Below are 23,534 nucleotides of genomic sequence, written 5' to 3'. Positions count from 1 at the left end.
AGCTTTTCAAAAACATACTGTTCATAAAATAGGAATCATTATTAGGAAATCATCGATAAAATTACTAATACTTCTCTTAACGTATAAATGGATGCATTATATATATTCTCTACATTCTATATTCTACATATAATAAATATCTCTAATAATAAGTAATTTTATATATATTACTTCGAAATAAAGTAGTAAAATAATTATTTAATCATTTTATTAAATTAAATAAATGATTTATGTATATTTAATATTTATTAATGATTTCAATTTATATTATTTTAATTAAAGTTCCTTTTCTGTCACTGTTGTAAAAAATATTATGATTATACCTTTTCTATAATGTTTTTATAAAAACAAATAAAATAAACATATAAAAATATAAATGAATTATTATAGTATCCTTTATAATTAAAAGAATATTATTTTATTTTGAATTGTATCCCTACCCAGTATATTACCATTTTAACGTTCTATATAATGGAACAAAAATTTAAGTCACTGTTATTTTATAAGGTTTCTACTTTTATCCTTTTAAGTTGGATATATCATTTTTACATTTATAAGGTATGGTAATATTATTTAAAGATATATATTTTAATTATATTTATTGTGTTTTAGTTTTGTCAGTTCACGTTTTTTGTGTGAGCTTATTCATTTGAGAAAATGATAATTTTTTTATATGTTTTTTCAGAGTACACATAACAAATCTATTGTTGAATACTACAAAAATCATAGAAAATTATATATACGAAATTATCGTTTATTGGCAAAATATAATAACGATAAAGATTCAAGTATTGTATGTTTAAAGAAAGAGATACCAGTTGGAGTGAACAACAAAAAAGATATACCTTATATTGAAAGAGAGAACACAATAAAAAAGAAAGCATCAAATGGTTATTCACCAAGGAACGCAAGAGGCAATAAAAAATGTATGAAAAATAAATCATGTATATTTGAAATGAAAAAATATTCCCATTTAGAAAAAAAAATATTTAAAGAACTTGATTATGTAGATTTTCTAAAAAAAAACAAGACAATTAGTGATAAAATATATAAATCAATAATACGTAAAAAGTGCGGACTACGATTTGCTTTACCTTTATTACTAATTTTGGTGTTATTAGTATCATTTATATTAGATAATGTTGGGGGATATGGGCTTACATTTGGTTTGTTTAAACTAATAGTTTTTATTTCACCTGCGGTAAAAGTTACTGAACTTAGCACTTATCCATATCTTGAAGCTTTTAAAAACAATCTTTCAAATATCTTTAAAGGGGATACTTCTCCCGCCATAGCAACTTTGTATGTGTGGTTGACCAATTCACCTTTAAGTTGGTTCACAAATTCTGTTGTAAAAACAAAAGGTGTTAAAGCAAACTACTGTGTATCAGGTTTTTTTGGTTTTCTTATATATTTTGTACCTATCTTCATATTAGGTATCATACTTATATCAGCAGTCGTTTATTATCATAAAAAAGTTAAAAAATATGAAAAAATTAAGTTCAGAAAAAGATAAAATGAATAATAGGAACTGTTTTTCTGTCTGCAATGAAACCTTTAATAGGAGCAAATGTGTACAATAATTTGAATAGTATTAATAATATATATCTACATAATTGCTTAAATTTTAAATATATATGTACATCTAACTGGTCTTATCTGTGAACTACAGTAAAAAAGTTATACTTATTTTTTTTTGTGAATTTGAATATTTTAATATTTTTTAATTTGTAGTTTAAAGTATGGTTTCATCTATATTGAATATTTTGGCTTAATATATATATTTGTATATCTCCATATATTTGTGTGAAAAATATGTACTTGCACGTTATAATTAATATAATGTAGGAGAATTTATATGATTTTATAGATTTCTTGTGTTTATTTATGTTCTAACTATAAATAACACTTTTTTATATGATTTTATTTTTCTCTAGTTTAAAATGAATATTTGTTGACATAATTCGAAAAATATTTGATAACAATTAATATAAAAAAAATGTCTTGATTTATTCTAATTGACACCATGCAAATGTATTTTGTTGAATTGAAGTACATATATATATTGTATAAGAGAAAACATAATATCCATTATACAAAATAAGTTTTATGACAAATAAACTGTGGAAAATTTAAATTGTAAATAATATTTTAACGGATTTTTATATTTTTTTTTTCTTGATATAAAAAATAAAATATATATATATAATATAATATCTTTATTAAATTTCAGGTACTTATAATAGTTCAATATCTTATTAATTCTATGTATTCACAATTAAATGAGTGCTACCACTATATATTAATTTATTATTTACTTTAATTGTGGAGTTTATATTTTATGTAAAAAATTAATTATATATATATTATATGGGAAATTTATAAATACACCATATATATTTTATAATTTTTACAATATTATACATTTAACTTAATGAATTAAATGTAATCAAATATTAATAAATAATATGCATAAATACTTTTTTTTTTTTAATAGTATTAAAATTTTATATACATTCATATCTATAGAAAAAAATAAATTATCATTAGGAGTAATGAAAAAGTAAATAATTTTTCTACTTTTATATAATAATATATTTGTGTTTTTTATTTATATATCCTCATTTTATATGTCTAAATATATATTATGTAAATAGTTAATATTATATTTTAGATGCATAGAAATATATGTAGTTTATACTGAAAATTACTAATTAATTTATATATAAAACGCTTCTTTTTTTAAATAAAATTAAAATAAAAAAAAAAGTGTAACTTTTTTTTAAATAATAGATATGTACATTAATTTTTTTTTTGGTTACATAGGTTTTAACTAAGTCTGTTAGAAAATTTTCCATATATTTTGGTAGATGTTTTAATTAAATAAGTGTAAAAATTTAATATTTAGTATATGAAGAATTTGTAATCGTTAAAAAAATAATAAAATGTTGTAAAATTACTGTTGTAAATGTAAGAATAGGTTAATTGTCTTTTATACGATAATAATGAGAGAAAAAAAAAGAATTACTTTAAATGCTTATATATATGAAAATTTCATAAACTGAAAGTATAATATATATTGGTATAAATAATAGATTTTTAAGATAATCTTGAAAAAAATAATATTGAATCAACAAATGAAAGTAATAATAATAAAATATTTATACCAATATATATATATAATAGAACAGTTCACATATGATAGATATATATATTAAAAATACTGAAGAATAAATGTTTTATAAAGTAATTAATCTATTTTTACATTATTACTTAATTTATCAAAAACATAAATAATCTAGAAAGTTATATATTATTTTAAAAATAACTGCTAGAAAAACCTTTAGAAATCATGAATATTTCTAAAATAGAAAAAGTTATTAAGTAATTGTTTAACATAATTAAAATAGAAAACGTACTTTTTATAATTTTAGAATTTATATATGGAGGGTTTAACACTTTATTTAGTAATATCTGATATGGGAAAAAGTGTTGATCGTTTAATTCATAGTAACAGTTCAAGGTAGATTAATAATAGTCTTCATAGAAATCATGATAAATGCATATATTGTGTAAATCTATGAAATTTCAATGACAACTTTTGTAATATCCTTTTTCTAATTTTTTAATTATGATTTTGAGAAAATCATATTTTTTAAGAACAATAACATTATGTTATATTTCAGACGATTAAATAAATTTTTACGCCAAATATTATTTTAATATTTATCACTCTTAGTGTTTCAATGTATAAGGTAATAAATAATACTATATTATAAAATTTTGTTGTTAAATACATTTTTAAAATAATATTATTTATTTATATATTCAGGTCGATTTACTATTTCGTTACTTTGAAATGCGTTAGTAATCTTATATATTTGTAACGGAATAAATGAAAAATAACTTGTCCGTTAAAAATTGCAGCAAAAAAATACTAAAAAGTACATTTTAATAAATTGTATTATTATTCCTTCTCATTTGTTATGTACATATTATACGCAATATATATTAACCTTATTTTTAAATTTACTTCTTCTAGAAAAAACTTAAATTAATTCTAGTGCATATGATATTTCTGTAGAGGTTTTTCCATTAGCATATATTTTTCTTTTTCTTTTTTTAATATATTAGTATATCTTCTATGAGTATATAATTAATTAAAAAGAAATTAAAATTTTAGATATATGAGTATTCAAAATTTTCATTTAGAAAATAATTGAATAAATTAAAAAGTGTAACTTTTAAAATATATTCTTCAAAAAAAAAAAAATTAGTTTGTATTTTCTTTGAGAATTGACAGTACTTCGTAGATTATGTAGATCTTATAAATTTGACTTTTTAAAAAAAATAGAAACACTAAAGAATTTTATGTGTTTGAGTACTAATTAACAGAAGTGCTATAATTAACATTTCATATGTTATTTTTTTCTTTTAAAATTAATTTTATTATAATTATACACAATTAGTTTTTAAAAAAAGTGTTTACAAAATTTGAATTATTAATAGGATACCATTCTTAGAATTGATAATTGTTATCCTATTATGTCGAGAAATATATTTTATATATTCTCTACATTCTGTATAATAGATAAACTTAACATTTACATAAAATAAGCTATAGCATATTTATTTTTCTATATATTCTGAAAATTATTAATAAAAAAATCGTTTAATTAGTGCACTACATTATATAAATAAATTATATATTGCATATATCTATGAATCAATTCAAGTTTTTTTATTTTAATGAAAGTTTTTTTTATTGTATTAGAATTAAATTACAAATCTCATAATCTAATTTTAAAGTTATTTTACGATGAATATGTGGAAAAGCATATTATATTTATGTATATTTACTATATGTTTACGAAGAAATAATAAAAATAATTTTTTTTAATAAATATAGATTTTCATATCACTAGAAGAATATAATATTATTATTAATTTTTTCTTTACCTAATATATTGCAATATTTAACATGTATATATTGAAAATAAATATGAAGATAATTATATTTACTTATATTGGTGCGTTTATTCTTTTAACTTGGATATGTCATTTTAACATTGAAGTGGTATGATAACGTTATTTAAATATTTTTGTATTATTCTTAACTTTTATGTTTTATATTTGTTAATAATATTTTGTAATAATAGTTTATTTATATATTTAAATAATAAATATCTACCTTGTTCATTTAGAGATATTTTAGTAAATTTTTGGAAGACAATTATTACCACAGTAATAAATTAGATACAAGAACTTATAGATTACTAGGAGAATATGAAAAGCTCAAAGATTCAAAAATTGTATATTTAAAAAAGGATGTACCACATAATGTAAAATACGAAAAAAAAAACATATGTAATAATGAAAAATGGACGGAAAAAAAAGAATCTAATAAAAATTTATTGAATATGGCTCATTATTATACTCAAGTTACAGATTACAATAATGGAATATTTGATGGGAAGTATTTCCATTTTGAAAGTAAATGGATTAAAAATAAAGATTATGTACATTTTCTTGAAAAGAAAAGAAGAATTTGTGATATATCCTTAAGAAAAATAAAACTTAGAAAATACAAATTGGGAGTTGCTCTATTTTTACTTTTTTTCTTTTTGGGAATAGGATTATCCGTATTACCAGTATTACCATTTATGAAAACTGTAGGTGAATGGATGAAAGAAAATGGATTATTGAAAAGTTTTTATAGTGCTCTAGATGACTTAAAAAATGCAGGAAATTTCTATATTTATATAGGATTATTCAGTATAATTATGATAAAATTATCGGTAATAGTTATAATAGTGATTTATAAGATTTTAAGAAATAATGAAAAATTTAATAGAATTAAGTTAATGACGGAGTAAAATGAATAAAAATGAATGTTTATCTTTCTGTAAAATCTTCAATATAAAGTAATAAATTAAAAAGCTTTATTGATATACTTAATATGCATATATATATTTTCTAAAGTATTATAATGCTACATGTATATCTAGTCTCTTTGATACACAGCAACAAAAATATATGTTCTTCCTTTTTTGTCGATTTTAAAGTTTTAATATTTTAGAATTTTTATTTTCAAATATTATTATAGCTTAAATATTATGGTGTAGAACATATATTTATGAGTTTAAATATATGTGTATGAAATATATTTGGTTGTGCTTTAATATACATGTATGATAGCACAATTAACATAATTATATAGAAGTTTCTTAATTTAGAAGTATACTAATCATTTTTGATTTCTTTATTGAATCTCAATGCAATCTAAAATTATTATTTGTTCAAGAGATTAAGAAAATTTTTTATTTTTAAATTAACAATGAATGTGTGTTGTTTTTTATTTAATGAAAAAAAGTATATGTATTTCGTTATACTGATACATGTATATATATATTTTTTTTCTCTTAGGAAAGAACTTAATATTTATTGCATAAAGTGCATCCATGTAAAACATATTATAAAACTAATATATTAAAAAAATCTGTTTAACAGACTTTTAGCTTATTTTATGCCGAGGAAATGTAAAAATATAGATATATAATTAAATAATATATGTTTTAATTATAGATTAACTATAATATCATACTAAATTTATGATTATCAATCGCTAAGTTTAAACGAATTTTTAAAATCATTTGTCCTATTAATTTGGTTTCTAACTGTTGTACTAACTGGAGTCTAAGTAAAATATTTATATATAAATTATGTTGAAAATTTATAATTAAATATAGAGCATGTAGTTCTTATTTTTCATGTTGTTCTCTTATTAATCTAATGAATTAAATTCAATTAGATATTAATAAATCATCTATTGATATACTTATTTTCTTTTCTAAATATTATTTATAAAATTTATGTCTACTTTTTATAACATATATCTTTTTATTTTACTAGTTGGTACTAATTTTAAATATCCGTACTTTTCATTATTTCTCAAAAAAAATTACATAACTTATCAGATAGTATATTGTGAATAAATAAAAACTAGGCAGATGTTTTTTACTTACATAAAACAAAACTCTTCTTTCTAGTGAAAAGGTGTTTATTGAAAATTTAACATCATAGTTTGTAGTTATTAAATAATTTTTTATCTACAAAATATTTTTTTTTTAAGTGTGCGAAAATATTAGTAATTTTACTCATGGAGCACTAAATTGATATTTTAAATATTTTAGAATTAAATTTTTTATATTTTTCGATTTTATATGAATTAAAATTCCATCTTTTTTACTTAATTTTTGAATAAGGTATTTAATATTTTCTTTGCAATCTATACAGTAGAAAAGTAACTACTATATATTTTAATTATAGTGTTCGTGTTATTAAGAATTCCATATTTCTATAGTTTTATGTATGAATAATTTTTTTAAAGTATTTTTAAATATTCCATTCCATTATTTTTGGAATTTTGTATGAGTTCAATAATAAATTATAAGATTTTATAATTTTATTTTTGTTTCTACCTCGGAATATGGTAGTGCTGAGACCATCATATATTACGTACATTCTATAACATTATGTATTAATACGATACCATTATTTATAAATTCTTTATGATATTTCTTTTTAGTAATTTGTTTTATTTTTTTTTCTGTATAGTAGAGAATTATACATTTATGTATCTTGGAGTATGTAAAATATATGAATTTAAAAATGAGTTCATTCTTCTGAATGTAGATAATTCAAGGAAAAATTATATTAATAATCCTTATGCTTATATCATGGTAGTTCTTCTAAAAATGAGGTATTTAAATTTTTTTGAGAATACATAATTATATTATTTTTAGCGTGTGTATAAGATGAAAAAAATTTATGGTTTCTTTTAGTTTACTATAAAAAATTTGGAATATGCAATAAAATATACATATTTCTACAATCTGCTAACAACAAAATAGGAGCATTTCATGATGATAATATGAAGTTCTAACTTTTACAAAATATTGTTCATCATTAAATATTTTATATTGAGTACTCACATAAATATGCATACAATTATAATAAGTTGCTCCTATTATATATTAATATAATTAATCAAATATTTAAAATACATTGAGTTTGTAGTAATTGTAGTATTTTTATGAGAAAATGTTATAGTACAGTATGTGAAAAAAAAAATTATATACATGAAATACATAGCAGTAAGCATTAAAAAGTTTAAAAAAATTATATATCTTTGTTGTTTACGTATAATATTTCATAAAGATTTGTATCATTTCCTAATTTTTTATTTTGATGAATAAAAAAAAAATAAATATGCTATAAGATTTTCTTAACTAAAATTTTTAAAGTAAATTAAGGATATATATAAATGTATTAATTTTATCGCATGCGTGAGTTTTAAAATTATTATGTATACTTTCTTTTTTTTTTTTGCGTAGAATAATATTTTATATAGTTAAATTTCTAAGAAATAGAACAAAAAATGAGATATATAAATAGAATAATAATTAATTGATTAGATCATAATATTACACGTTTGTACATATAAGAAAACTAATATAAGTGAATGTTTAGTTAATATTCGACTCATATTGAGAGATATTTCAGATCATTTCATTTATATTAATTGTTATGTATTAGTTGGTACTTTATTCAAAACGTAATCATATTTTAATAAATTTGTATTTTTTTAGAATTTATAGATAGTTAATTATTTCCTATTTTTGAAAAAAAAAAATTATAAAAAAATTATATCGTCCTAAATTTTTTTTTTTAATTTATAGAAATATTTAAAAATATTAATAATAAAAAATAATATATTATAAAAAATTACAAAATACATTCAAATTGAAGAACATTCCTATAGATTAATAGAAAGAAAAATATTACAAAAATATTTTTTTCTGTAAGGAATAATATCTATTTATATAAAAACTGCATAAACGAAAAAATAAATATGATAATATAATTTTTATACAACTGAAAATCTTGTTTTTAGGTATTTATGCTTATTCCTTGGTGCTGTTAGCTTGTTGTTTATTTGTATTTTTATAGAATACATAAAGTTAATTACATGACAACAAATTTGTTTTTTACTAGAAGCCACCAAAGAAAAAGATAATTATATATTTTTGACAGGTATAACTATAATACCTTAAAAAAGTTAAAATTATTCACCCAAAAAATTAAAGAAAATGCTTTTTTTTGAATCTTCGCATATTATGTTTTTAATTTTTATACGTTACTATTGTGCTTTAAAATATATTTTTTTTTTCATCTCACTTTTTAATGTATTTTAAGTATTTACATGTGTACACATATTCCTTAAAAATTCTTTTGTACATGTATTCATATATACCTCTTATCTCACATTTTTATTTATCCCTTTTACATCGTTTTATTCTGCTTTTCTTTTGTTTTTAATTGATTTCTGAAAGATTAAAATCAAAAAATAAGAAATTATTAAACGTTAATGGAGTTCACGAACGAGTTTTTAAAAATACTTTAGAGCTAAATTTGAATTTTACAGTTGTGGAAATGTCACCGAAATGTGTGCATTATGTTGAACTTATATAATAATTGTTATTATACGCGCAATTAAAATTGGAAATTTTTTTTTATTTTCTGTACTTAGGGTATCAATTTTTATTATATCTATAAGAATTAACGTAGTGCACGAACTAGTACCTTAATAAATATAAAATAAGAGAACTACGTGAATGAATATTATGTATATGTAAAAATTAACAGTATTATATTAATGAGATGTACGCTTTCTTTTTTTAAGTTTTTTTCACGACTATCAAGATGTCTTATTTATCCAGAAAGAAGGTTATGTTGAAAAAAGAGAGAATGTAGAAGTGGAAAATCATTTTCTGACAAGATTGTGCAAAACTCTAAGGATATAAAAAAAAGGTAAATAACATAAAAACTGATTGATATTGATACAAAAACATATGTATAACTGTGTATTTTAAAAAAACTTTTTCTGTCCCTATTTTTTTCATTGTTCAAATAGATATTACGAAGTTTTTTTGAAAACGAAATTGGATATATATATAAATGTTTTATTCAAAAGAGGAAAGCAAAAAATATTAGTGTATCTTTTTACACCATTTTTCTAATTTATTTTTTCTTTCCACTGCATGTATGAAAGTGCAAAAATTCGAAAAACTAAACTATAATTATGTAGTTTCTTGGGAATTGGTGACATAAGAGTTGAAAAAAATTATTTTCAAAGAATTTATATGTGTGAATCATGCTGCTATACTGTGTACATGTGTATGTGCATACATTTGTGTATATTTACATGTGCATAAGAATATGTATGTATGTAAATGCATATAGGAGTGAGCGTACATGTACATATGTATACTTACATAATGTAAGGTACGAATTTATATACTTAAACACATATACTTTCTTATATTTTAAAAAACGTACCTTTATTTTTAAACATGAAAAATTACATTGAATTATTTATCTATGTTATTAACATGATTTATGGAAGTATGTTTTCCTACATAAAAGCAATAATATCTAATAAAACAAATAAGATGCATTTTTTACAGCTTGATTTATCTATTTCATTTTATGCATTAATTACAGAAATTCGTTATTATTTCTGAGATTCGTACATATATGTATACATTTTTTTATTATGTTGTTGTACCATGCATGTGTAACATGAATAAAGGAATCCATGGGAATAATACTTTCATAAAGTTACTAATGCTCATTTAATTTATTAAAATAAAGATAAATAGAATAAGAAATTCATTATGGGAGAACAATTTTATGTCATTAACTGAATCAATTTTAGGATATAATTGAGTTCATACCTATACACGTTAGTAGAATAGCATTATTCATTATTAGATGCATTTGTTAGCACATGACAAGCAAGCATATATATATGCTTATTTATACTCTCTACCATTGTATGTTTTAGATTATTTATAATGAAAAGTTATAAAAGGGAAAACATGCGTACACATGTATATGTATACAGACTTTTAAATATTGGAAATTAATTTACATTACTTTACAGATATTACCAATTTATGTTTATTTTTTATACATCTGAAAAATTTGGAATAAGTACATGTACTTAAAAGAGAATGGAACGAATGATAAAATTAAGATAAATAACAAGAAAATATAAGGACAATGCATGAATTCGCTAAAAGAGTTACTTACCTTAAGGATGTTAACAAAGAAAAGGGATAAGAAAACATATATATTGTAACTCACTTGAACAGTGAGCTGGTCAAATATATTATTTGGAAAGGAAATTCGTTTAACTGTAGCCTATTTTATGTTACATTAGAAATGTTAGCGTACTTCTGATTACCTCTATTAAATATCTTTATATGGAAATCAATTAATGTATTCATTGTAAACATGGAGAATACAAAAAAAAGGATATAAAAAATACAAATATATTAGAGGCAATGGTATAACCAAAAATCCAAAATCTATTAGTTCATTGTAGTATAATAGAAAACATTTCATATATGTAACTAAGTGTACATATACATACAATGTACTATGTTGATGGATATGTTCATTATTTTCACAAAAGTAAAACAAGTATTTAATATAAGATACATGTGTAGTAATAAAAAATATGAATAAGGTAATTATGTATACAAATATGAATGTAATACATGAATTTATTTGTAACATAAAAAAAGGAAAACTTATAATTTAATTTTTTTTGTTTTTTTTTATAATAATTACATTATATATATATATATATATATAAGTTATCTCGTTTGTAACAAGAATGTCTTAGATATATTTTTAACAAAAACATTATTAGAAAAAATAAATATCTGTAAAGTTCTAGAGTAAAATGAAACATAAATGCATAAAACTCATAATGGTCCTAATGTTATAGAATATATTAATATATAAACGTTTATGTGAACATACTTCAATAGAGGTCATAGTAATATTAGAATTGTAGATAAGATTTAATAGTTGTATAATATGTATTATTTAAAAATATTACGTAATGAAATAATTATAAAATAATAATTTCCCTAAAAATATGTATAGCACATATTATTTTTTGAACGAAATATTAAAATAAAAAAAGTCATATGCTTTATTATGACATTAAGTACATGCTAAATTAAAAGAAACTTAATATAATATAACAAAAGTTATATTTATGAGAAATTATATTTAAAATTGACATTATATATACAATAATTTAAAAAGTATTCATGGATTAATTTAAGTATATATGAGTTAATAAATATGCATATATGAAACACATATATATATTTAATACATCTACACTCTCATATAGTATTTGTTCACTCAGAACTAAAGTATTTCAAAAAAAATAAAAATTATTTATTGAATGTTCACTCATTTTTCTGAATATATGCAATTATTTAATTTAAATTAATCTGGATATTTTTAATAGTTTCAACATGTATAAAATAATTTAGGCAAAAATTATATTTTTAAATATTATTAACTGTATTAGTTACACAAATATCTAGAAAGGAATCATAAAAATGGAGCTTATAAATTCATGTAATTTGTATCATAATATATTATTATTATTAGATGGTTTTAATTATTAAGATAATTTTTTCTATATATTTATATAAACACAAATTTGTAAATTTTGACAAGAGGACATCTAAATGAAAGAATCATTTAAAGGTCTTGAACAATTAATCTTTTTATATATATAAACATCTATATAATATATACTGCATATATATAAAAAATTGAAATAAAGAAGATTATTTTCTTATCTGTGCGAAATATTATAATGTAATACGTGTTATATAGCCTATTATAAATTTAAAGTTTTTTTATATTTTTTTTTAATTATGTATTTTTTGTAGAGATGTAATTTACTTGCGAATATTCTGATCAATTTATAATTATACTATCAAAATAATACATTGTGCTTTATAATTATTCACATTCACTCTATTAAACAAAAACTAATGAATATAACTATTTCTTTTTTTATAGGTATTTTTCATAAAATATTTAATTTATTTTAAGTTAATATATGAAATTTAAAATATGGTTCTCAGTAATATTTATATGTAAATCAATGAAAAATATATAAGTTTTTATCTGATCCATAAAAATGTTAAATTATAAAGTAGGCATTAAATATTCTCCAAAATTTTATTATTTGATTTTTTATATATTATATTTTTGCATTTATAAACAAAGTTATTTTTTGTTGTAAATTATTTTATTTGCAGTGGTTATTTATTAGAATTTTTTTTTTTAAGTAACATATTTACTAAAATATTATTTTATTAAATTCTTCTTCTTTTTTAATATTATCATTTCTATAGAACTTATAAATTTATAATTTTTTTTTTTAAAAATAAAATAATAAAAAAATATAAATTGTTTTATTTTTAAATGTAATAAATTTCACCTTAGTTATTGTAAAAAAAATGTATTATTTTAAATTATATAAAAATTATAGCATATCGTTTATAACACAATGGTAAAAATATATTAAACTGTTAAATTGGATAGTATTTTGTAATAAAAATTTGTACTTTATTTAAATCTTAGAATGTAATTTTTATATGATTACAGTATAAATGCTGTACATGTAGTAGGTTTATAAAATATATTGTAGAGTAACATGTGCCATATAATAAATTTGTCTTTTTTTATTTTTTTTTCTCTTTCATTCCTATTAATACTATTGTATACTATAGAATAATTTGTGTTATTCTATTATAATATAATGTTTTAAAAGCATAAACTATATAAAGAAGTAAGCTCATTCTTAAGTTGCTAAACAACAAATTAATGACTATATTGCTAGTATAAGCTAATGTATCTATTCTCACCGCATATATTTTTTTTATTTTAGTTGTAAAATAGAATCCTTATGAATTAAAAAATCCATTTTATTTTAATGTTATTATGGAAATTACTTATAATAAACACTTATAATTGTTCTGTTAGAGTATTAATATATATATATATTTTTAGAGAATTTATGAATAATATTACATTTACAGAAAGTTATTTATTTATGTTACCTTTCTCATAATAACTTTCTTTTAAACGTTTACAAAAATATATTTAAAATTATATTTGCTTTAATATACACTATACATGTATTTTATTTATGAAGTTTTTTGCTTTTTTAAAAAATATAATATCAATGAAAATAAATATACCTTTTCATAACTATCTAGTGGATAAACAGTTATGGTATGAAAGAAAAAATGTATTTTTTTATTTTAGTAAAAACTATTATAATTATATTTCTTATTTGGGGATGTTCCAATTTATACTATACTGTATAACGATGACATCGCTGAAAACTTGCCTTATATTTTTTGATAACTGATATTATATGTACTTATATGAAAATTTTCATTATAAGTAGATTCATCATAAAATAAATAATAAAAATATTATTTTTTCATTATTATATACTTTAGATAAATCTTTATATAATTAAAACTGTAATGATAGAACCTTATATGACACAAAGGATTTTTCATTGTCAGGAAATAAGAAAGTAACGGGTAATACACGATTAAGGATATATTATATGGAATTAGATAAGATGATTCTGATAATGAAATCGATAATATTAAATCAGCATATGGTGGAAAAGGTTAGTGTAAGGTTATAGATAATTCAACTGGTTCAGCAAGAAAATTAGTCAAGAAATGAGAATCATCTATATATAATCCATTTGCAGTGATAAATATATTTTTTTTTTGGAAATCTATTATATAAATGATTTTATTATATATATTGTCGGAAATATATAAACCATACCCAAATTACAAAATATTCAGCGCGTATGAATATCTCTCTATTATTTACTCTATATGAATACATTCATATATAATGTTTTTGTTATTTTTTTTATATCTTATTCCATTAAAAAATTTATTGTCTATTAGTGAATGAATTACAAAGATGATTATTATACTTTAGTGAGAGAACCATAACTGTGTTGTATTTCATTTCTTTATTATGCATTTTAGTGTTTATTTATGTATTGGTAAAATTTTTAAAATAAACAGTTGCAGTATGAGGAAATGAAATTATATCCTATATACATTTCATATATTGTTTTCAGAAATAATATTTTTCATGAATCCAATTAAATTTCTCTTTATGCTTAATGAAATTATAATCTCACATAAAACAATTGTTGTATAATTTAAACTATTTTTTTATGCGCCCTAGATAATAAACAAATATATATTACTGCACAAAAGTAAAAAAAAATATATTAAATATTTTTAACAGTTCGCGTGTTTTTACCCTAGATTTATTATAATAATTAATTATTTTCGTGTAATTTTATACGTTTGTTCATTTTATGTAAATATATATTTTTCTCAACATACAAATGTGAAATTGATATTTCTCTATATTAACAATATGAATATGTGCTTAATAAGCAAAAATTATATATACAATATGTATCATGTAGATTTACATTATGATAAATATGTGATCTCTTAATTTAGTATGTTGGATTAAAGATAATATAACTTCATTAATCTAATGAAATAATTTATATTTTTAAAATTTATTTATTTTTATTTTTTTTATGGTTTTAAGTGATAATTTTTATGAACTTTTAAAAAAATTCTTTATACATTAATTTTAATTTCCATATATTACGTTGTTTTCATATAGATAAAACAAAACAATATTATTTTTTGTTTTTAAATATATTTCTTATTTATAAATAAATATAACCGGTCATATTTATATAAAAATATTATGTGAAATACAGATTGCATATCTTGTTTGATGTAAAGTTTTTTTCAGTAAATTTTTTATATATTTCAAGTATGATATTATTAATAAATAAAGACATAATTCTACATTAATGTATGAATTATTAACGGGACATCATCTATTTAAAAATTCTTGAATCATTATTTATAAATAAAGGGATTGAACCTTTTTCAGATTAGTTTTTATCTTATGTAATTTTTGGAAATAAAAATTTTTTAAAAAAATTATTTAAATATATATGAAATATATATTGACAAAAAAAAATATTCATTTTATTATCGAATTAAATGACTAAAGAATATTTGCTATAACATTATTATGTTATATAGTTTGTACAAAATGACTCTATAAATATTTTTTTCTTTTTTTCTGTATTTCTTATAAATATATATATAACATTACAAAAATAAAAAGTAATATAAAAAAAGTAGATTAACTTACAGACTATTCTTTTATATAAAATAGTATAAATTATATCTAGTTAGATACAATAACCTTCAACAATTATTTTTAAGAAGTAAATGATAAGCTTTTATATACCTTTTAAATATATACTTATTAAGTCATACGCTAAAAATTTGATGTTATAAATATATTATAAATCATATAATAAAGAATATATTTATGGGGTAACTAGTGACATGAGGACAAAGAAAATAAAATAAATTTGTATAACTTATTCTTATTTTTCTTTATTATTATACTGTTATAATAATTAATAAGGAAAAATCAATTCAATGAGTAATACTTCACATAATGTAGAGAATTATCTATTTTCTATATTCTCTACATTCTATATTGTATATATATATCCTACATGGAAATATTATGAAATCATATATATATATCATTTTATTTAGAAAATTAAAATAATGATAATTTAATTAATTCACTATTTTGAATAAATAATTTTCATATTTTGAATAAATAATTTTCATATTTTGAATATTTATTACCGAATTCATTTAATATTATATTATATAAAGTGACACTTTTATAAATAATATTAATATAATAATTTTTGTATACATTTTTAAGGTTACTTTTATTTATCTCTGTCGTAAAAGAATTTATAGGTGCATACTTTTAATTTTGTTTTATGAAAATATAATAAAAAAAGAAGTTAAATAAATAATAATAGTGCCCCTTATTATTAAGAGTATATTATATTATTATTAATTATATACTTTTTCAGTATATTGTACCATATAAGAGATATATATTATGGAACAACAAATTAAGTCACTGTTATTTATTAAAATTTTTACATTTAGCCTTTTATTTTGGATATGCCATTTTTACATATATATGGTATATTAATATTACTTCAGGAAATTTGTATTATTTATACTTTTTGTGTTGTGTTTTTTTTAATACTGTTTTTTAGATTGATAATATTTAATCGCATACATAATAATTATTGATATTATCTTTTTTAGATGGCATTTAACAATCTTTTTGATTTTAGCTACAATCACCATAGAGAATTATATATAAGAAATTATCGTTCACTGACAAATTATAAACAGTATAATCATTCAAGTATTACATGTATAAATGAACAGTTACCGAATGGAGTGAACAATAAAATTGATATAACTAGTAAAGAAAAATATGCTGAAAGAAAAAAAAATCATTCAAATAGAACTTTACCAACTAATGCAAGAAGTCATAGAAAGGATACAAAAAGTAAATCTTGTATATTTGAAACAAAAAAATATTCCCATTTAGAAAAAAAAATATTCAAAGAACTTGATTATGCAGATTTTCTTAAAAACAACAGGACAATTAGTGATAAGATTTATAAAAAAATATTAATTAAAAAATGCGGATTACGATTTGCTTTACCTTTATTACTATTTTTGGTGTTAGCAATATCATTCATATTAGATAAATTTTGTGGATATGGGCTTACATTTGTTTTGTATAATTTAATACTTCTTTTTTCGCCTTTCGTATCTATTGATAAACTAAAAACTATATCATACATTAAGGATATACCAAAACTTTCAGTTTTGTATGAAAAAGGAGGTTCTCCGGCCTTAGTACATTTATATGACATTCTGAACAGACCTCCTTTAAATTGGTTCACAAAAGTTTTGGTAAAGGAAAGCGGTAAAAATATTAACTACTGTGTTCGATATTTTTTGGGATTTCTAATATATTTTGTGCCTTTATTCATATTAGGTATCATACTTATATCCGCGGTTTATTATTATCATAAAAAAGTTAAAAAATATGAAAAAATTAAGTTCAGAAAAAGATAAATGAATAATAATTAATATTTTTCTTTGCATAATGAAATATTCAATATGAACAGTTAACTGTAATATCTTGAATTGTATTCATAATATGAATACTCACAGTTGAATAAAGATTATAAGTGTAAATACATATACCTGTTCTTAAGGATACACACCAGTAAAAAAAAATCTTATTTGTTTTGTGAATTCTAATATATAATATGTTTTAGTTTGTAATTTAAGGTATCGTTATATCCAAATTGAATATTTTGAATTATTGAATATATTTGTATGAAAAATATGTCTTTGTGTGTTATAATTAATATTAAGTGGGACAATTTATATAATTTTATTTATTGCTTGTGTTAATTTATATTTTGACTATAAAAATACTTTTTTATATGTTTTCATTTTTCTTTAGTTTTAAATGAATATTTGTTGACATGATTTGAAAAATATTTGATTACAATTAATATAAAAAAAAATATGTCTTGATTTATTTTTATTGAAACGATGAAGATGTACTTTGTTTAATTGTAGTATTATATATATATTATAAAAGCTAACATAATATTCATTATATAAAATAAGTTTTATGATAAATAAACTGTAAAAAATTAACATTGTAAATTTCCTTACAACGGATTATTATTTTATATTTTTTTGATATAAAAAATAAAATATAAATTTACAATATAATATCTTTATTAATTTTCAGGTACTTATAATAGTTCAATAACTTATTATTTCTAAATGTACACAATTAAATGAAAATGACTACTATTTAACATTTTATTATTTATCTTAATTGTAAAGTTAATTTTATATCCAAAAAATTAATTAAATATAAAATATATGTTAAATTTATAAATATACCATATATATTTTATAACTTTTACAATATTATAAGTTTAAATTAATGAATTAAATGTAATCAAATATTAACAAATAATATGCATAAATAATTTTTATTTTTCGATATTTTTAAAATTTTATATACATTCATATCTATAGAAAAAGATAAATTATCATTAGGGGTAATAAAAAAAGTATATATTTTTTCTACTTTTATATAATAATCTGTGTTTTTTATTTATATTTCCTCATTTACTTATGTCTAATAATATATTATGTAAATAGTTAATATTATATTATAGAAGCATAAAAATATATGTAGTATATATTGAAAATTACTAATTATTTTATATTGATAAAACTTATTTTTTGAAATAAAATGAAATTAAAAAAAAAATTACTTTTCTTTAAACAATACATATCTACATTTATGTTATTTTTGGTTACATAGGTTTTAACTGAGTCTGTTAAAAAAATTTCCATATATTTTTGTAGATGTTTTAATTAAATAAGTGTAATGATTTATTATTAAGTATATTAAGAATTTGTAATCGTTAAAAAATAATAAAATTTTGTAAAATTACTATTGTAAATGTAAGAATATGTCAATTTCCTTTTATACAATAATAATGAGGAGAAAAAAAAAAATATTTTAAATGCTTTTATATTTGAAAACCATAATTAAAAACACAATGCATTAGTAAAAATAATAGATTCAGAAGTTCATATTGCAAAAAGCGATATTGAATCTACTAGTAAATGAAATAATAATAAAATGTTAATACAAATATATATATAAGAGAATATTGCATTTATGTTTTACATATTAAAGAATTATAAAATTATATATTATATAAGGATATTAATCTATTTATATGTTATTACTTAATTAAGCAAAACCACAAATAATAGAGAAAAATATAAAATATTTTAAAAAAATAGGAGCAAAAAATATTTAGTTATCGTAAATGTTGCTCAAATAGAAAAATTGTATTTTTAATAATTTTTTAGCACAATTATATGCTTTACTGTGCTTATATTCAGTAATTAATATTATAATATATTTACATATAATTATTATGTTACATTTAAAAACTTAGTTTCCTTATATTTTACATGAAAATATTATTTATGAGAAAAAACATTAGACGATAAAAGCATGGAAAAATATAAACTAGTTAAACATGAGTCTTAATAAATTGCACTATCAATGTATTAATAATGTAAAATTATAAAAATATAATAGTATTAGTATTTGTAATATATTCAACTTATTTCATTTATTTAATTTTCAATTGTAAGAATAAAATTTTTTAAAGAGTACAATAATAAAATGTTATATATCAGATAATTACAATAATTCTTTGCGCATGACATGCTTTCATAATTATCACTGTTATGGTTACAGTACATACGGAATACATATATTGGACTATAATATTTTTTTATTGGTAAATATATTTTCAATAAAGCTTTTGCTGTTTATATATTTATGCCTATTTATTATATTGATCGTTTAAAATTTGTTCTTGACTTCATGTATCTATAAAAAATATATAAAATATAAAAGAATCCGTCTAAAGATAAAACTAGAAAAATTACTATATCATACATTTAAGTAAATTACATTGCTATCCTTTCTTATTTGTTATCTAGATATTGTAGATTAAATATATTATACGTATTTATAAATTTATATCATTTGAAGTATACCTAAATTAATGTGAATAAAGTAATATGTTTGTAACAATTTATTCATCAAGTTATTTTTTTTTTTTCTCTTTATATTATTATATGAATACTTCCACTAAGTATGTACATATTTTAAAAAGAATTATAAAATTAAGTACATAAATATAACGATTTTTAATTTATACATAGTGATGCGGTGTGATCTTAAATAAACATTGTAATATTAAAAAATTATTTATAGAAATAAAAAATCAATCCTTATTTGCTTTTAGAATACATATATCTTTATATATAAATACTGTATATATTTTACATTTTAAAAAATATTATACAAAATAAAATATAGTTGTTAATTGTAATTAAATGCACTTGTTATAATTAAAGCAATGAAAAATGTTACTTTCATTAAATAATATTATTATTATTATTATAATATTTTATTTAAAATAAGTATTTTTTCAAAAATACAATGTTTGAGAATTTTGAATTATTAATAAGAAAATATCCATAAATTTGTAATTATTGTTTTAACATATAAAAGGATAAGTTATATATATATTCTCTACATTCTGTATATTAAACGAATTCATTATTCACCTATGAAAAAAAATCGCATATATACTTGTTTATACTGAAATTGAATAAAAAAAGTATAGATTAATTAGTGCTATATATTAATTAAATTATAAATTTTAAATATTTATAAATAAATTAGAATTATCACATTTTCATAAAAGTTCTATTTTTCTAAATAATCTTATGATAAAAATAATATATTATATTTTAAAAGTAATTTAACTTTGCATATGTAAAAAAATATAGTATAGTTACATACATTTTACTATGTATTTATGAAGTAATAATAAAAATAAAATTTTAAATAAATATACCATACTTTGTCATTAAAAGCATATTATTATTAATTTTTTTCCTATCGAATAAATTAGAATAATAAATATTTATAAAATGCTTCAAAAAATTAAGTTACCCCTATTTATAAAAATTTCTACATTTATCCTTTTAATATTGGTATGGAATTTTAACAATGAGTTGTTACAATTATATATTTTAAGGATATTTACGTTTTTCATATTTGTATTCTTTTATATTTATTTATATCAATTTGGGGAATTAAACTATTTATTCTATTGAATAATAATTATTACCTTTCTTTTTCTAGTGTATAATTGATAAGCCTCTGGATGAGAACTGTTACTTTCACAGGAAACTAGATATAAGAAATTATCGATTATTAGGAAAATATAAACAGGATAAAGATTCAACAAATGTGTGTTTAAAGGAACACTCAAGTAATAATAAAAGGAACCAAAAAAGAGATATATCTAATAATAAAAATGATGCCTATATAAAATACAAACAATCAATTAAAGATTTATTAAATAAGGAACAATACTATACTGAAATTGTGGATCATAATTCTAGTATGTTTGATGGAAAACATTTCCATTTTGAAAGAAGATGGATTAAGAAAAAAGACTATGATGAATTTCTTGGAAAAAAAAAAAAATTTGTGATATAGCTTTAAAAAAAATAAAATTTAAAAGTTATGGATTTTCAGTTGTTCTATTTTTTATTTTTTTCTTGTTGGGAATAGGAATACCAGGATTATATGGAATAAAGTCTTTGAATTTTAGTTGGGATGATATTGGTAAAAAAGGATTTTGGAAACATTTTAAAGATATTATAGAAAATATGGTCCCAATGGAAATAAGACCATATATTCATATAATAACTTTTAGCATACTTATGATTATAACATCAGTTATACTTATAGTAGTGATTTATAAGACATTAAGAAATAATGAAAAATACAAAAAAATTAAGTTGATGAGAGAATAAAATGAACAATAAGGAATATGCATTTTCATATAAATTAATGATTAATAAGAAGTATTATATGTAATATGTTTATTGTTATATTTTTTAAAGTCATACCTATTATTGATAAAATGTTATAACTATACATGAATATAAGGTATCATTTTTATAAGAAGATTAATAAATTATGTTTTTGCTTTTTTGTAGATTTGAATGTCTTAATAATTTTCATTTTGTATTATAAATTATTGTTTCAATATAATTAAATATTATTGCTTAATATATATATTTGTGCGTTAAATTTTATTTCTATTAAAAATGTGTGTATTTAATAAAAAGGAACATATAATATTAAAATTAATATAATTTTGTTAGTTTTATATTATAATATATATATTAGATTAAAAATAACTGTGTTCTATTTTTTGCGTTCTTCAATTGTGAAATGCCTATTGGTACAAGTAATAAGACAAGTTCATGGTTGGCTATATTTTAAAAATAAAAATATTCTTTTCTTTATTTAATCAAACCAAGTGAATGTGTTATAATGCATTATATATATTTTACTCAGAAGAGAAATCATAATTTTTATTAGAAAAATATTATAAAATATATTTATTACTTGTGACTATTTAACAAATGTCTTCCTTTTGTTATGGTATAGGGGAGGAATTGTAGATATATAATTAAATAATAGCATTTCTATATAAAATTCTGGGTATGATATGTTATATAATACCTGCTACCGTAATAATATATCTGACCTTCTTCAAAACTACTTGTCGCTATGCGATTCTTGTATTCACTTATAAATTTCCATGAATTTTTTTTTCTTAATGAATACAACATAATTTTCCAGATTAGGTGGATTAGTTTACAAAAAAATTACACATTAGTAAATACAATACTACTACAGTAGTAATTTTATGTCCTAGTAAATTAGAGAGATTATGGAAGTTCATTCATTATTTTAATTTCAAAAATTTATAGTATTAGCAAAACAAAAAATAAGAAAAATGCTGTAATAGTTGTTAATGTAATTATTGAAAATTTATAAATAATTTCATATCTTTTAACATGAGTAGTTTTTTTTCTCATGACTGTGATTATCTAATGAATTTCTTACAGGAACTTGGATTTATTTAGATTTAAGAGCCTCAT

The 23,534-nt window shown here is 19.1% G+C and overlaps 4 protein-coding genes across 4 annotated transcripts; all 4 read left to right on the top strand.

Annotated features, from left to right (window-relative positions):
* Positions 1-471: 471 nt before the first annotated feature.
* MKS88_001790 (uncharacterized protein) lies at positions 472-1,516 on the top strand (the record flags this gene model as incomplete). The annotated part of the gene is made up of 2 exons (XM_067214750.1): positions 472-558; positions 686-1,516. The coding sequence occupies 2 exons, from the start codon at positions 472-474 to the stop codon at positions 1,514-1,516; spliced, it is 918 nt and encodes a 305-aa protein (XP_067074097.1).
* A 3,486-nt stretch (positions 1,517-5,002) lies between these two features.
* On the top strand, positions 5,003-5,876 carry MKS88_001789 (uncharacterized protein; the record flags this gene model as incomplete). The annotated part of the gene is made up of 2 exons (XM_067214749.1): positions 5,003-5,077; positions 5,205-5,876. 2 exons carry the CDS (start codon positions 5,003-5,005, stop codon positions 5,874-5,876), a joined length of 747 nt encoding a protein of 248 aa, XP_067074096.1.
* An 11,092-nt stretch (positions 5,877-16,968) lies between these two features.
* Positions 16,969-18,011, top strand: MKS88_001788 (uncharacterized protein; the record flags this gene model as incomplete). The annotated part of the gene is made up of 2 exons (XM_067214748.1): positions 16,969-17,055; positions 17,184-18,011. 2 exons carry the CDS (start codon positions 16,969-16,971, stop codon positions 18,009-18,011), a joined length of 915 nt encoding a protein of 304 aa, XP_067074095.1.
* Positions 18,012-21,500: 3,489 nt separating this feature from the next.
* On the top strand, positions 21,501-22,394 carry MKS88_001787 (uncharacterized protein; the record flags this gene model as incomplete). The annotated part of the gene is made up of 3 exons (XM_067214747.1): positions 21,501-21,563; positions 21,715-21,976; positions 22,150-22,394. The coding sequence occupies 3 exons, from the start codon at positions 21,501-21,503 to the stop codon at positions 22,392-22,394; spliced, it is 570 nt and encodes a 189-aa protein (XP_067074094.1).
* Positions 22,395-23,534: the final 1,140 nt, after the last annotated feature.

This window comes from Plasmodium brasilianum, chromosome 7 (genome assembly GCF_023973825.1).
Source record: "Plasmodium brasilianum strain Bolivian I chromosome 7, whole genome shotgun sequence".
In the NCBI taxonomy this organism is placed as follows: Eukaryota; Apicomplexa; class Aconoidasida; order Haemosporida; family Plasmodiidae; genus Plasmodium; species Plasmodium brasilianum.
This window is presented reverse-complemented; position numbering and strand designations above follow the sequence as displayed.